General features: G+C 41.8%; 1 protein-coding gene across 1 annotated transcript in view; it reads right to left on the reverse strand.

Annotated features, from left to right (window-relative positions):
- The window catches only part of MAP2K1 (mitogen-activated protein kinase kinase 1), a 128,956-nt gene extending 111,341 nt beyond the window's left edge, over positions 1-17,615 (reverse strand). Inside the window, exon 1 of the mRNA XM_007957545.2 lies at positions 17,536-17,615. Within this exon, the coding sequence (XP_007955736.1) occupies positions 17,536-17,615 (80 nt within the window). The remainder of the gene's footprint in view (positions 1-17,535) is intronic.
- Positions 17,616-17,911: the final 296 nt, after the last annotated feature.

Here is a 17,911-nt window from a genome sequence, read left to right on the forward strand (position 1 = left end):
TGGCTCTTTCTTCTCTTTTGATGTGTGCACTTATTGCTATAAATTGGCCTCTGATCACTGCTTTTGCTGTGTCCCAAAGATTTTGGTATGTTGTGTTTGCTTGAAAATAGTTTTATTTTAAGACATTGGGCAATTACCAAAATTCTGTTAGGTAATCTTGGAAAATTTTCAAACCAAGTGTCCCAAATGGAAACATGCACATAAGAAAAAATGAGTCGGACTAAATGCTCAGTTACCTCCCTTTACTCCAGCTGGTGAACTTCTGCAAGCTCCTTCTCTAGGTCTGGTTTCCTCATATCTCAAAAAGCAGACACAAGACGAGAGAATCTAATGGATCCCATTCAGCCCTATCTGGCTTTCCATCTACAAAGCTGGGCAGCTGCTTCTTATTTTCATGGTTCCTTAACCCACTGCCAACAAGTCAATTCCAAATCACAGCAACCCTATAGGACAGAGTAGAATTGTCCCATAGGGTTTACAAGGCTGTTAAACTTACAGAAGTATGTATCGACTATCTTTCTCCCAGAGTGGCTGATGGGTTCAAACCACCAACCTTTTGGTTAGCAGTCAAATGTTTTTACCACTGCACACCACCAGAGCTCCTTTCAACTACTTAGAAAGAGCAAAAAAGTCCCAGTCCCAAAAGGTCCTTGGGAAGCCCTCTATTTAATAGAATTGCTACTGAGAGTAACTCAGCATGAGAAGACTATAAAATATACAAGGTGTTGTAAGAAAATAAGTTATCATACTTTGCGGATGACACAGTAAATCTAGATATACCCACTACGATTGAGTTGATTCTGACTCACAGCAACCCCCATTGAGTTTCCAAGGCTATAAATCTTTACGGAAGTAGATTACCTCATCTTCCTCCTGCAGAGCAGCTGGTGGGTTTGAACTCCTGACCTTCTGGTTAGCAGCCAAGTATCTTACTCACCACGCCACCAAAGCTCCTTAAAGCTAGGTATATACATATATGTTTGTTGTTGTTGTTGTTATGTGCTATCCAGTGGGACCGACTCATCACGACCCCTCCTTGGGTTTCCACCGCCAACCTTCTGGTTAGCAGTCAAGTGCCTTAGGCTCTATGCTACCAGAGCTCCTACATATGTTTAGTTTTTTAAAAAATACTAGATACACTAGCTTTAACAAAGCTGCAGGATATAAACAATTCATAAAAATCAAGCCAGTCAAAACAGAAAAGACAAATGAGAAAAATTTCCAACACAATAGCATCAAACTGTTATGCATTTTAAATATTAGCTCAAGGCACAAAAGAACTATTCAGAAAAAACTATAACAAGAGAAACAGAGGAAGACATTAATGAATGGAAAGATACATCATGAGATTTTTTTTTAAGTTGTTTTCTTTTAATTCTTTCAAATGTACATAACTATCAAAACTACATAAGAATGTTCCTGTGTTATTATGTGCCATCGAGTTGGACATAGCGACCCTTCCTTGGGTTTCCAAGGCAGTATCACCTTACAGAAGTAGATTGCCCAGCCTTCCTTCTGAGGAGTGGCTGGTGGGTTTGAATCACCAGCCTTCTGGTTAGCAGTCAACTGCCTTAGGCACCATGCTACCAGAGGTGCTTTACATAAAAATAGGGTTTTTTTTTTTAAAAAAAAAAGATCAGAAATGTTTAAAATAGATCAAAATAAAAACCAAGTAAAAGTAAGCCTTAAAATACAACAAATAGGGAAATACATCATATTTAATAAACTCCAGTAAGACACTAGAACTCATGAGGAGAAAAATTAACTTAGACCCATTCCTGGCACCAAATATCTCAGTTAATTCCAGATGGGACAAAGAGTTAACTATGTAAGAGAGACAAAGGGCTAAAAGAAAATTAAGCCACATGCTACTGCTAGTTGTAGGGAAATGACAGATGTCTAACTGCTAAAGAAAAGTAGGCTATCACATACAAAAGATATGCTTTTGAGGATATCAAAAGCATTTTTTTTTTCTTAACACAATATAAAAGGAAACTGTTATAAAGAACAACGTAGTAACTATACAATTTGTAAAACTTTAAAATACAAAGCATATAAGAACTATTTAGGCATATCTAGTAAAAAATGGTCAGAAAGAAAGAAAAGTCTGCACATGACAAAGTACAAAATGTTCAACCTGGCACCACTGCTGTCCCAACTTACCTCTCCATCTTCATCTCCGGGGACCTGCACCGATGCATCCGTCACACTAAGTAAGCTACTTGCTGTCTCAGACACACATCCCCAGCTTTCCCACTCTTGTGAAGTTGCTCATCCTGAGCTCTCTTCCTGCCACGCCTCCTCCCCCTCCCTGCCCCATTCCCGTGGAAATCCTAGCCATCCTTCAAGACCCAGTTCAAATGCCATCTCCTCCATGAAGCCTCTCATAATCCCCACCCCCCACCCCCCGGATGTGCCTTCTCCCTCCTCTGAATAAGCCCCACAGTGCTTTCTTTGTACCTTTTCTTTTTTGGGCACTTTTCTTACTCTGCAGCCATTTGTTTCCTTCTTCTCAAGATTTCCTTCTTGAGATTTAGGATCCCTGGAAGCAGAACCATTCTTACTCATCTTTGAGTCACCTACTTTCAGCACCCAGCATAGTGACACTCAACAAGCATTAAATAAATATCAGTGTGAAATTAATTGCTGAAATACAGATAACAATACCAGTTCAGAAATACAGCATAGTTTTTAAAAAATAACAATAAATTACAGCATGGTTAACAATTAAAGGGAAGCTGACTGACCTTTAAAGCATTGCCTATTTAACCACCAAAAAAAAAAAAAAAAAACCAAACTCACTGCCATATTGTCTAGAAAAACAAGCAGAAGGAAAAATATAGAAAGGAAGAAGTTTCATTTAAAAAAAAAAAAAAAAAAAAAAAAAAAAAAAAACACTTCCTGAGGCTTGTGAAAACTGTTGCAACATATACTATAAATCAGTTTAATTTTTTCGGGAACATATTCTGCTAATATGTAACAAAAGCAGCAACACGGTTCACTGCCTCTGACATGATGGTTGAATCCATCTAAAAGCAACAAATTGGTTTGAAAACATTTACAAGAGTATTAATAAATAATAAAAATCTGGAAGCCACCTAAATAAGCCACAAATAGCTTCATTTGCTTATCCACACCCTATCAAACTCTAGTCTGCAGCCAATATGATAAGCATGAAGATTGTGTCCATTTGGAAAAACCTGGACGGAAAAATGCATCCATTGATTTACAACAATCTCAAAATGTACATAAGAGAATAATTGAAAGTTAAACTGGAGAATTTAATGCCAGAGGGTTTAAGGCATCTGACTGCTAACCAGAAGGCTAGCAGTTCAAACCCACCAGCCACTACTCGGAAAGAAGACTGGGCAATCTACTTCTGTAGAGATACTGCGCTCAGAAACCTAAGAAGGAGTCGCTATAAATCGGAACCCACTGGATGGCAGTGAGTTTTTGTTTTTAGTTTTCTTTCTTTATAAGATGCTCATAAATTCAAAAATGTTTACAAGTTGCCATAAGCAGGCAAACATTCAAATAAAGGCAAGGAAAAAAAAAACCGGTCTACTCTACCTTTTTCCACTTTTTCTTCAACGTCCACGTAATCTCTTCCTAAACCTGACTCCCTTACTGACATCAAAGCAGGATGCCCCTGGGAGCAACGGAGATACCGGAGGCAGGATCAGATTTTCAGCAGTCATCCCTGTTTAAGGATTCAGAGAACACCTGCTATTTTAAAACAAAACGCCATTCATTCTAGGAGAGGGTAATGCAGTAAGCAGGTAGTGGGGCTTCAGACAGCCCTCCTGGGCTTTCCCGCAATAAAATCAGGGCATAAGACATGAAGTAAAAACAAAATTATATACCAGGAAGAGGTCAGGATGATTTTTTTTTTTTTTTTCCTTCAAAACCAGCAGCTTCTGAAAAGGAACAACAGAAGCAAAAAAAAAAAAAAACTCACTGCCCTTGAGTGGGACCCCTCCTTGGGTTTCCAAGAGTTTATCGCTATGGAAGTGGATTGCCCAATCTTCCTTCAGAGGAGTGGCTGATGGGTTTGAACAGCCAGCCCTCTGATTAGCAGTCAAATGCCTTAGGCACTATGCCCCCAGAGCTCTAAATTTTCTTCTCAAGGTTCCTGGGTGGTGCATATGGTTAAGCACTACTACTGGCCAAAAGGTTTGTGGTTCAAACCCACCCAGAGGCACCTTGAAAAATAGGCCAGGTGATCTATTTCTGAGGGATCACAGCCTTGAAAACCCTATGAAGCAGCTCTACTCTTGTGTTCTTGCGGTATAGTAAATTACTTGGTACGGCTTTTCTAGCCATAATCTTTGTAACTCCCACCAGATTACTGGGTGGGACCATGCAAATAAGGTGTGTAGAACTCTGATGTTGGTATCGGTTAGTTTTCTCACTCTGCCAGGCTTAAAATGAGCCTTCCTAGAGGCAGAGAGGGGATCTCACTGCCATCAATAAAGAAGAGGGGGAGGTGAAGTAGAGCGTATCCATGGACCTGAGATCCCTGCACTGGAGACCTCCTTGACAGAGACACCCCCAGCAGAGAAATGGTGGCAGTGGAGCCAAGAGGCACGAGACAGAGCAGCATGTTACCTGGCCCACAGAGCGAGAAAGCTGAATGCCCTTGGACAGGAGGCTTGCTGGCAGAGAGGGGTGTACCTTGGCGTACCGATCAGCAGAGCTAAAAGAGCTTTGTAATATTTGCCCAAGCAGGGCAGAAGCCGGGCCAAAAAGCCAAGGGTCAGAGAGTTATGCCTGAGGGCATAGCAGGGGAGAGACTGTCCTGATCAAGGAATTGTATCCTGAGCATGTTCCTGAGCCTGAACTGTATGTAGCCTGCTACTTCCCTAATAAACCCTATAATCTCAAGTATAGTCTGTGAGTTGTGTGTGGCCATTGCAATGAATTATTGAACCCAGCAGAGAAGTAGTGAGTGCCTTGAGAGGGACGGTTGATCTCAGAAATGGGGTTGATGGCAGAAATGGTGAAAGGCTGGAGGGTGGCGGCATGTCTGGCCTCACAGGAATAAGCCTTGGGCTGTTGATGGTAATTCTGTCTTCCTCTAGGGAAGTCAGAGGTCAGATGTCACCTCCATGTCCTTTTTGCCACTCTGCACAGGAGGTCACAATGTGATTTAGGCCACTACTGACAGTCTCAGGGTCACGGATGGCAATGTCAAAAAAGACCAATAATGTGACAACAATGTGGGGCTTTGGATCAGCTGCTTCAGAAGCCCTAGGACCAACGATGTGGCCTTATCATTCAATCATGCCTATATAAAAAAAGTCCACTGCTATCAAATCTATTCTGACTCACAGTAACTCTACAGGACAGAACAGAACCACCTCCATGCGGCTTCCAAGGCTGTAAATCTTTATAGAAGCAGACTGACTCATCCTTGTGATGGTTTCAAAACACCAACTTTGGGACTTCCAGTAAGACGGAGAATAGGCAGACAAGGGACACAGACCCTCTTCAACAAAGAAAAGAAAAACCAATTGACAGAGATACAGAAGATAATCCTAGAGCCCTGAGCTTTGAAAGGAACTATATGGAAGTGGATTAGGCACCAACTAGTGGAAAAACCTGAACAAAAACAGTGAGTACAGAGATGGTCGGAGCTGTGGACTGTCAGCCACTCTGACTGGACCAACAGCCTGAATATTTCCAAGTGGTGCTGAGACCCGAGGATTGACTTAAAGATCAGCCCTGGTCAACAAGGGCTGCAGGGCTGACTGCGCTGGTGGCCTATGACTAGGAAGGGAAACAGCAAGGAGGGAGACAACCTGAGCTGTAGACTTTCCGCTATCCAGAGGGCACAGGCATTTTGATTGTTTACATGTGGCAGCCATTTTGGATATTTAAAGTGACCAAGGGCACAGCCATTTTGAATGTTTATAAGTGATAGCCATTTTGGATATTTAAAGTGACCAAGGGCAGAGCTATTTTGAATGTTTACAAGCGGCGGCCATTATGGATATTTAAAATGACCGAGGGCACAGACATTTTTAATCTTTACAAGTGGCAACCATTTTAGATTTTAAAGTAATAGCATTCTCATTTGGATTTCAAGGACCTAAGAATAGGCTTTGTTTACCAAGGTCAGCAGGGACATAAGAGAGGCTGACAACAGGAAAGGAGACAGGTAGTGAGTGTATAAGTTCTGTCAACTAGCGAATAGAGAGCACAGTACCCTGCTTGCATGGATAACATACAAACAAAACAAAACGAAAATCATGGGCAAGTCACTCCAACATACAATCACCAATTAAATATAAGCACAAAAATGTCACAATGCCTCAGAGACAACAGACCATCATAGTCCACACAAAGAAGCAAGATAAAGCAGGAGAAACAAGGAACCAGGATACAGGCCCAAAACACATCCCTGAGGAATATGCAGCATTGGAACTCCCTAATAAGGAATTCAAAAGAATTATACTTGAGACAGATCAAGGAAAACAGAGAGAAAACCCTAGAACAATTTCAGAAGACAATACAAGAACAAAATGACAAAATAAATGAATAATTAGAAATGATACAAAATTTACACACAGAAATCCAGAAGATTAATACTAAATTTTCAGAAATAGTAAGACATTGGATGGACAAAAGAACAGACTTGAATCAATGGAAGACAGAATTAAGGAGATTGAAGGCAAATACCTGAACACTTCTTTGGAAAGGGATCAATCAGAAAACGGATCAAAACAAAATGAAGAAAGCCTAAGGTTCACATGGGATACCATCAAAAGGAATAACCTACATGTAATCAGAATTCCAGAATAGGAAGAGAAATAAAACCACAGAGAAAATTGTTGAAGATTTGTTGAAAGAGAATTTTCCTGGTATGATGAAAGATGAGAATAAATCTATTCAGGAAGTCCAACGAACCCCAAACAGGATAGACCCCCAAAAAAAACACCAAGACATATCATCATCAAACTCACCAAAAACAAAGACAAAGAAGAATTATGAGAGCAGCACGGGAAAAACAAAAAGTTACCTACAAGGGGTAACCAATAAGACTAAGCTTGGATTTCTCGGTAGAAACCATGCAGGGAAGAAGACAATGGGATAGTATATACAAAACCCTGAAAGCAAAAAATTTCCAACCAAGAATTATATACCCACCAAAATTGTCCCTCAAATATCATGGTGAAATTAGTACATTTCCGAATAAGCAGAAATTAAGGGAATTTGTTAAAACCAGACCAATCTTACAAGAGATGCTAAAGGGAGCTCTTTGGACAGAGAAGCAACAATAGCCACCAACAACTGACCATTAACACACATGATGACATAACCCAGAAACCAACCCAGCTATGGAAGTATCCAAAGTAAAGAAGCCTACAAGATTTTAAAAAGGGAACTGGAGACATCAATTGACAAATGAGGACAACTACAAACCGAAAAGAGGGAAAAAAAACTCATTACAGAACTTCTAGATGGTAGGGGAGTCAAGACAACTACAAGATAGAACGGACTGTTCTAAACTTGGGAAGAAAACTATAAATCACAGGGTAATCTCAAAGAAAAATGATAAACCTTCACATCAAAAAAGAGAACCAGCATAAATATTCAGCAAATACTAAAACAATAGCAATGAAGGAAGTGGTAACACGATTCATAAACAAAATGAGCTCAGCAAAGAAAATTACATGGAACAAAGAAATCAACACCAGGAAAAGCACATAACAAAAATGACAGAACAAATTCGTATTTGCCGATAATTACATATCTGGCAAGGGACTTAGCTCCAAGATTTATAGTGGAAGAGTAGATGACCAAACTATGGTACATACACATAATGGAATACTATGCAGCACTAAAGAATAATGTAGACTCTGCAAAACACTGCATGATAAGGATGAACTTGGAGGATATTATGCTGAGTGAAATAAGTCAACCACAGAAGGACAAATATAGTATTAGTTCATTTTTGTGGAGGGTCAAGTAAAGGTTTACATATGGAGGGAAAGTTTCTTTGTTGGTTGCCAGGGGTGGGAGGGGAGGGAACACTGCAAAAAAAAAAAAAAAGCACTGACCCATCTCACTTTAGTTATGTGTATTTCACTGTACATGAATTATATTTCAATAAAATGCATTAAAAAAAAAAAAAAAAACCTTTTAGTTAGCAGCCAAACACCTTAACCACTACACCACCAAAGTTCCTGTGCCTATATAATGGAACCTCCATAAAAACTCTAACACTGAGGCTTGTTGCTGTTGTTGTTATGTGCCGTCGAGTCGGACCCGACTCATAGTGACCCCTCCTTGGGTTTCCGAGGCAGTATCACTACGGAAGTAGATTGCCCCATCTTCCTTCCGATGAGTGGCTAGTGGGTTTGAACCGCCAGCCTTCTGGTTAGCAGTCAAGCGCCTTAGGCACTACACTACCAGAGCTCGGGTGAGCTTAATACTTGGCAAAACTCTATGCATGTTGTCACACATGGATATATGGAAAGTAACCTGTCCTCTGACTCCAAGAGGACAAGATACTGGAAAGCTACACATTTGGTTTTGGAACCTTTCTGGACTCTGCCCTACGTGCTTCTTCTCTGGGTTGATTTTAGTATCTTTTCTTTTCCCTGAAAAGGAGCTCTGGTGCCGTAGTGTTTAAGGCATTTGGCTGCTAACCAAAAGGTCAGTGATTCTAACCTACCAGCCTCTTCACAGGAGAAAGATGAGGCAGTCTGCTTGGTAAAGATTTATAGCCTTGGAAACTCTATCGAGCAGTTCTGTGTTACAGGACCACGAGGCAGTTCTACTCTCTGTTACAGGACCACTAGGGGTTGGAATCAACTTGATAGCAATGAGTGTGGTTTTTTTCCCTATAATAAATGGTAATCATGAGTATAATAAATTAATACGATTCACCACTGCCTGGTCTGTGCTTCATGCGGGTGTGGTGGCAATAACTACCACTTCATACAGAGAAACGTTAGGAAGGAATATTTTTGTTCAAAAGTTGGCAACAACATTTGTCCTTCTAGAGGCAGAGCCTCCAACTAAAGAAAAAGGTGTATTTCTGTCTCAATTCTATCAGTAATGATTCACCATATCAGCAGTGCCGTAGACCCAGGGGAACAAAAAGGTATGGTCCCCAATCAAGATTTGAAGGGAAAAAAGACACTTAGGAAACATACAGTGAAAGGAGATTACATTTAATATGATGTTTATTTCAAACTATACAGATAAGGAGGAGGAGCTCTGGTGGTGCAGTGCCTAAAGCACTTAACTGCTAACCAAAAGGTTGGTGATTCAAACACACCGACCATTCCATGGAAGGAAGATGGGGCAATCTACTTCCATAAACATTTACCACCTTAGAAACCCAATGGCTTTCGCTATGAGTCAGAATCGACTAGATGGCAGTGGGTTTTTTTTTTAACAGTTAAAGAAGTACAAAGAGGCTCTGGTAGCATAGTGCCTAAGGTACTTGACTGCTAACCAGACGGCTGTCGATTCAAACCCAGCAGCCACTCTTGAGAAGGAAGGTTAGGTAATCTACTTCCATAGTGATACTGCCTCGAAAACCCAAGGAGGGGTCACTATGAGTCGGGTCAAGGTCAACAACAAAGAAGTACAAAAAGACTTAGGGAAAGGCGAAAGCAAATGTGAATGGACATAAAGAATGGACGTAAGGTTTGGGATGGATTTTATTCTTTGGGTATTTTTAATTTATTATGAAATCTTTCAAACATATAGAACAATAATAATAAAACTCTGAAAACCATAAACTAACTAAATTCAACCACAATGTACATTTTGCCCCATTTGCTTTATTAACTACATGTGTATGAGTAAATGATTTTCTTCCTAAACCATATGAAAGTTGTATTCATCACCTATGAATAAACACATCCTTCCACTTAATTACAATACCATTATTACATCTAAAAATTAACAGTAATTATCTATTCAAATTCCTCCAATTATCTTAGGAATGCACTTCATAGCTGTTTCATTTTTTGATCCAGTTACACAATCAAGGCTCATGCACTAGATTTGGTTAGCATGTCTCCTTAGTTTCTTGTTCTAGAACAGCACCCACCCCCTATTTTTTCCCATGACACTGACTTTTTTTAAGGGACTGAGTCAGTTACCTTAGAGAATGCTTCACATTCTGGTTTTGTCTGATTGTTTTCTACCGGTGTCATTTAACTTCTTTCTCTGTTCCTGTACTTACTGTAAACTGCAAGTTAGGTCTTAAGGCTTGGTTACATACAGGTTTGGGCTAGACTTGGAAGGACAGGCGGCACATTAAATGTCCAAATCAACTTGGTTTATCAATATTTGCAATTTGCTATTAAGAACTAAAGATAGCAGTCAGCTTTTTGAGAAGGAAGAAATCAAAAGTTGGCAACATTTCCCATCTGGATAGTATTTTAGTGATCATGAAGTGCTTTCATATACGTACATTACTTCACCTAATGACGTTCATCCACCCTGCTTCCCTCACAGGACTGTAATATCATCATCTCTTCTTTGCGAATAAGGAAAACTGAGATTCATTGAAGTTAATTTAAGCAACATGTGTAAGGTAACATAATCAAGCAGTGACAGAACTAAGTCTGGAACCCAGGTCCCTCTAGCACAGCACGGAGTTCCTCAGAAAAGGCTACATGAGAAATGAGCTTTTTTCAGCTGGATCTTGAAAGATAGCTAAGATTCATTCATTCTAGGAACTGTGCTAGACAGATGCTCGGGAAATATCAGTACACAAGACAGTTATGGTTTCTGCCCTCACAGAGGTTCAAGTGTGCTGGCAAACACAAAACAAAAATTAAATCACACAGGAAAGTGGAAGAGGACACTGCAGACAAAGGAGACCCTATGAACAAGACCAGACAGAGGTAAGCTCAGTATTCTGCAAGGAAGGGGAAGACTGTCAAAGGACAGTCGGGATGGACCACAACAGGCAAGCTGGCAAGGCAAGCCAAGCTAGAGAGGCAAGGCAGGACAAACAGCTACTCTACTGAAGTACCCTCTCCCTTTCTTTCAAAGGTGCATGGATAAGGGAAAGCAGAATTTTCAGTGTTTATTTTCCAACAAGAGACCCACACATCTCATTACCATGGGCCGAGTCATCTTTATGAATCTCTTTGCCATTTCTGAAGCTGCTGCAAGAGCAGCAGAGTTCATCCCCAAGACTCAGGTCTCAGCAGACATTACTTTTCACCTCAGGCTGTTCTCAAAAGACAGCATCAAATAATTATTGTATTAATAACCAACAGAAGCTTCCCAAGTTCAAAACTACACAATCAGTGTAAAACCACTTCAAAAGCTCCTAGTTATCCTGGTGTACATTCCAGAAAAGGCCAGAAAAGAACTGCTGAGGCTATCAACTATGCCCTGAATGCAATAATTAAGTAAATCTGAGTATTTCAAGATTACAAGAAACAGCGCAAAATGCAAAATCCATAGACAACCACCAAGGCCAAGCAATGCAGCCTCCTACGTGTATTCAGTATCTTACAGTCTTTAAAGGACCTTTATGTATGTTATCTTGTTTAATCCTCACAGGACTCCCTTGACGCCAGGCATGTTCAATCATTTACACAACAGATTATCTATTGCATACTTACCATGCGCCAGGTATGGTTCGTGAACAAAGCTAACAAAGCCCCTACCCTCAAAAAGCTTAAATTTTAGTGGAGGGGTGGGGTGGGAGGTGGCAGAAAATAAATGCATATACAATGCAACAGCAGGTAGTAGTAAGTACTCTGAAGAAAATAGGGCAGAATAAAGAGGTAGAGAATGATAGAGAGCACTCTACTACATAGACTGACCCAAAATGCCTCTATGAGGGAGAGTGGCTCAGCAGAAGTCTGAAGGCAATAGGAAGCAAGTCATGAGAATATCTGGAAGAACAGTAGTTCAGACAGAGGTAATGGCAGGAATGTGTCCAACCTGCTGCAGGGCACCACCAAGAACAGTGTGCTGGAGAATTGGTTTACCCAGTAACCAAGGTAAGCATGGGCCTACGTGTGCTTATTTATTAATCTGTAGTGAACAAACACAGATTAGTTAGTAAACTCATGCTTTCTTTGCTTCCTGGAGACTCTGTCCCTGTCAAATCAGGAAAAAAAAAAAAAAAACAACTCACTGTCATCAAGTCAGATGCGACTCAAAGCGACCCTGACCCCTCCTTGGTCTCCAAGGCAGTATCTCAACGGAAGTAGATTGCCCAACCTTCCTTCTGAGGAGTGGATGGTGGGTTTGAACCGCCACCCTTCTGGTTAGCAGTCAAATGCCTTAGGCACTATGCCACCAGAGCTCCCACTACACCACCAGGAATCATAAATATGAAAAGAAGCTTTGATACCCTAGGAAGGTACTCTGAAGTTAGGAAACAGATGCCAGTCATAACTAGAAGAGGAATCTTTGTTGGGGTGAAAAAAATGTGAAATTCCTCACTACAGATTAGTAAATAAACTCGTGCTTACCTTGCTTGTTGGGTAATCTGTTTCTGGCTGGAGGGCATGAGTGAAGAAGGGGTCAGTGGTAGAAAACCATGCACCTGAATAGACAGGGCCTTGTAGGCAACAGTGAGGATGTTGGAAACCATTTACATTCTTATCCTTTACAAATAAGAATCAAAAAGTACAAAGGACTTGCCCACAGTCAAAGAAACAGTGAAGGCTTGGGAGGTCTGCTCTCTACTGTGATTCTACTCAACTGGATCCTATCTTCTTGGAGATTAAAAATGTCCTTTATAAAAACAAAGAGAGACTTTGAGCCTTTGAAGCTGGATGAATGCCCACATCCCCAAAACTACTGCCCTGAGCTAATCTTAAAGTCTTAAGTAACATAAAAACATCCCCTGAAGGCTTAGCAAACAATAGTTTAGCTTAATTAGCAAAGAAGGCTTTACCTTCAACTGCAGTGCTCTTTTAAGAACTGTTTAGATGAGATAAATTGACAAGAGCACTCTAAAGACTAGGTAGGAACTTTAGGGGGCAGTGAGTTTATGTTAATGGAAAAGGAATAATACAAAAAAGGAGGATGAGAGTGACTGCACAATTTGAAGAATGTAATCAATGTCACTAAATTGTATATACGGGAACCACTGAGCTGAATTGGTTTATGTTCTGCTGTGTATATTCTCAACAACAACAATGCAGTAAATAAAAAGAAAGAGAGATTAAGTATGTGTCTCATCTTGGAAGGAGAAGCAAGGCACTTTAAAATCCAGTAATCCCACTTCTGAGTACATTCCACAGGAAACTCACAAGGGTCTAAAAGGAGCCCTGTACGAACATGATCATGGCAGCACTGTTCAAGGCAGCAGTGTTGGAAACAACAATGATGTCCAGTTCTAGGGGAATGAATAAGTAAAATGTGGTACATGCATATGATTGCAGCCAACAGAAATTATGAACCAGGTACACACCAGGGCTCAATGCTTCTCTTCAAATGTTCCTGGCTTTCGTCCTTCCAAGAAAATACTAGGAGTACATTTCTTCCTCATCCCCTCTGAAGGTCAGCATGGCCATGTGACTTGCTTTAGCCAAGGATATGTGATCAAAAGTGACCTGTATCACTTCTGGCTAGAAACTGTAAGAGCCAGATGTGGTTCACAAGATTCCCTTTCTAATATAAACATGGTTCAGAAATGGTGCCTCCATCAACCACCAATCAACAGAACACCCCTGATATCCTGAGAGTGTGTTAAACTATGGAGATTTTGGAGTTGTACCTCAGTATAACCTAGTCCATCCTGACACACATTTATAGGATTTATAGCATAATATTGCTTAATACCTTAGACACAAAACAATGCTATCTATTTCCCAAGGGTACACATATGCCCAAACAAATGGGCCAAATATAGTTCATTGTAATTAAATTCCCTAGAGTGGGTGAGTAGATGCCGGTGAAAGGAAATGTAGGGGAGACTTGTAGAGAATAAAGGGAAAAATAAAAATGAGAAGGTAACAAGAGTTTATTAAAGACAGTAAGAAAATATCAGAAATTTCATTCACTCACTGATTTATTCAACAAACATCTGTGCATCTATTATGTGCCAGGTATTGTTCTAAGTATTGCTTACAGAGAAGTGAGTCAAAAAAAGAAAGCCCTATGTAATAGTTCACAGTGTACAAGAGATATAGATATTATAAATGCCCTAGTAAATAATTATAGACAGTGATAAGTATCATTATTAAAAAGATTAGGTGAGAAAAGAGGACCTACTTCAGATCACTGGTCTGCGAGCATCTCTGAGGAAATGACATGTAAGCAGAGGGGTGAAGGTTGTTACCCCCTAGCTAGGGAAAAGGGAGGGATGATTCATTCCAGGCAAAGGGAACAGTATGTGCAAGGGCCTAGAGGAAGTATACATCATCCCAGGGAGGAAGTGAAAGAGGACCAGTGTGGTGGAAGAAGTGACAGAAAATGTGGTTAAAGACACAGGGAGGAGGCAGGAGACACAGTAAGCAGATCACTCACGGTCTCATAGCCCAATATACCAGTTGCCATGTAGTTAACCCCCCGACTCATGGCGACCCCATGTGCATCACAGTAGAACTGTGCTCCACAGGGTTTTCAATGGCTGATTTTTCAGAAGTAGATCTCCAGGCCTTTCTTCCAAGGCACCTCTGGGTGGACTCAAACCACCAAGGTTTGGATTAGCAGCTAAAGGTATTTTATTCTAACTGCAGGAGAACCATGAAAACATTTTAAACAGGAAAATGATGCAACCTTATTTCCAATTTATTTCATTTTAACGGTAAAACAAACCAACCACAGCCATCGAGTCAATTCCAACTCACAGCTTCCCTTTAAGACAAAGTAGAACTGCTCCATAGGGTTTCCAAGGCTGTAAATCTTTACAAAAGCAGACTGCCTCATCTTTCTCCTGTGGAGTAGCTGGTGTATTGGAACCGCTGATCTTTTGGTTAACAACCAAAAGCTTTAACCACTCTGCCACCAGAGCTCCTTATTTAATGTGCTTACATATTTTTGCAAAACCTGAAAAAGATATTTTGCATTCTTTTTCTCAGAGGACCCCCAAAACTAACATAAACTTCAAGTCCTATATAACCCAGCTCCATTCCTTAGTGGGATAAATGTTAAGTCAAAAGTAATTCCCAAGGTGCCAGGGAACCACAGGACAGAAACAAACTAGTCAATTAGGTATCAAGACCTGTTTATCTCTCAATGGACTTTTTTCTTTAGTTCACATTGTATGATAATGTGTACCCTGGCATAATCGGAGAAATTGTGAGAGCAAAAGAGTTCTTTCTGCTGGTAGCTCAAGACAGGGGAAGCTTTGCTTGAGAAAAACTCTCAAGGATGAAAGATGAAGATGTGGGTATAGCTTCCCCCACTCCACCCCATTAGTGCCAGGAAATGTAGGGAAAACAGTCCCTGTTTGTCTCAGGCAGCCTACACAGAGATGCCTCCTATTGTAACACAGCAATGAGTCATAGAGGTAGATGCAGATGGCATGGAAAACTAAGCTAGGGAGAGAGTCATTTGTTGAAGAGCAAAGGCACCATAACACATACATGCACCACCACAAAAAGAAATTACCTTTCAGTTTCCTTGAGCTTTCTCAACATGTACCCGGTAACAAAGACACCAGCAGCTAATATTTATGGAGGGCTTACTCTGCATCAATTACTTTATAAGCATTCCCTCATTTAATCTTCCCAACTACCCTAAGTAGGTTGTATAATTAACACCATTTTGCAGATAGAAAAATTAAACCTAAGCCTTAGAGAGGCTAAGGGACTTGTCCCAGGTCACAAAACCACAAGTAACAGAGGCAGAATCATGCAGGCTGACTCCAGAGCCTAAAACCTCTTAACCATTGTTTAGAGCCTCCCAGTCCCACCCAAGGAGCTCTGGTAGCGTAGAGTCTAAGGCACTTGACTGCTAACCAGAAGGCTGCTGGTTCAAACCCACCAGCCACTTCTCAGAAGGAAGGTTGGGAAATCTATTTCTGTAGTGATAATGCCTCAGAAACCCAAGGAGGGATTGGTATGAGTTGGGTCCGACTCACTGGACAGCACATAACAACAACAGTCCCACCCAATTTTTCTGCCACCAACTCCAGGGTAGTTTTTTCTTATCAGCCCAGACCGGCCTTCTTTTAACGAAATTCCTCAACAGTGCAAGAATAAAGCTGTGGTGTCAGAATGACAACAGGTAATTCCATTCAGTTCCCATCTCCCAATCAAATAGCAACACGATGATCAGGCCACACTATGCAGAATTCACTCTGGTCAAACTTGTCCTGATGACGCTTAAGGTTAATGACGTACTCTTGGCCTTCAGGGGCTTTCAGATTATTTAAGACGACAAAACACCATACACTAAAACAGAATTAATGTTTGCAAGGTAATCCACCGATCTGTACAAGTCAGTATCACGTCAAATAGTGGTAAGGGCAGCCTAAAAAAGTAGGTCTGAAGAATGTGGCTCAGTGCAAATCACAGGTCTGTCACTGGCTTTATGGTTATTACAAGAATGAGCAGAATCACCAAATCAACAGATCCCTAAAGACTAGGTGGAAGGAAGGAAGGTTGAGAAATCACCAAAGCGCAGAAGGTCCAGGTTTACTCAACTCATTTTATCAGCTAGCTTCCTAAACTCTACAGTGTTCAGGTAAAGATTATCTTTTCTAGTTATCTAACTAGCAGGTCTCTATCCCTTACACATTTTGTCCCTTACCCAGAACCTGAAAGAGTTGTGGGAGCTCAGAAAAACCCATGAGGCAGTCTGACCCTTACTTAATGAATAAAAATGCTGGCTTGTAAGCACTACAACCTGCAGATATGAAACATCACTGTATGTGATGTCCGTTGTCATGGTGTTCTCGTCCCAGGTCAAGAGTTTAGGGCTCATGGTCAAATAAAGAAAGCCAAGGGAGTCATTGATAAAGAGACCATTTATGTAGTAAATGAAGGAAGAAGAGGAAAGGCGCTCTCTTCCAGACAAGATAGTTCTGAGAAAGAAGGCCAAAATCCAGGAGCCTCTAAAGTCTGCAAAGAAAGGCCGCGAGGAGGTACGGGCAGCCGGCCTGCACACAGGCACTCCCAGCCCACAGGTGTCGGGTACGAAGGTGATGCTCGCGGGTCCCAATTTCCTAAGCCATTTTCAAAGGGGCAGATGCGATCTTAATTCTTTCCAAGACATTCTCCCCGTTACAGGCCACACTCCCAGAGGATCACATTTAGACAACTGCCGCAGGGAGGGGGAATGAACCAGCTGTGATTTTCTTGGGGAAAGGAGAGGGGCCAGCAGACAGGGGCCACAGAACGGGTCGGGAAGGGGGGAGAAAAATCGAGGCTGCTTGGGTCTACTGACTGGTCTGAGTCAGGAGCACTATCAGTGCTTAGTCACCGATACCTCGGCGGCCAGGAATTCCTCGTCCCCTGCCACCCCAAGACGTACGTGACCAACACGACTCAGCCTGTCGCGCCTTGCACACCCGGCTCGCGCTCTGCGCCCCGGCGGGGCCTCCCCAGCCCCGGTCCCTGCGCCCACCGCCCACCCCATACTTACTCTGCTGAGCTGGTCCCGTTAACCGCTGAGCCGTCGGGGGCCGGATTTAGCTGGATTGGCGTCGGCTTCTTCTTGGGCATTATGAACCAGGGAAAGGGCTTCCAACTAGGGGGGAGAGTGGCCTTTTTCGCTTCCTCCCTCTCAGCTGCCCCGCGCCCGCAGCCAAGGGGGCCAAGTTGGGGCTGGACCCAGAGGCTGCCTTCAGAAGGCGAGTCCGCGCTGTCCCGTCAGTGTCCAGGGGCCGGCGCCGATCTCGGCGGACCCCCGCCCTACTCGCCCAGGGCTGGGCTGGGTTCTGCGCTCTGGAAGCCAAAGGGCTGGCGCGGAGAGGCTCTACGAGCACGCGGCTCGGCAGCCCAGAAGTCCTTCCCTCTCT

The sequence above is a fragment of the Orycteropus afer genome, unplaced genomic scaffold, assembly GCF_000298275.1.
Source record: "Orycteropus afer afer isolate SDZICR_OR568_19922 unplaced genomic scaffold, OryAfe1.0 scaffold00015, whole genome shotgun sequence".
NCBI classification, from domain to species: Eukaryota; Metazoa; Chordata; class Mammalia; order Tubulidentata; family Orycteropodidae; genus Orycteropus; species Orycteropus afer.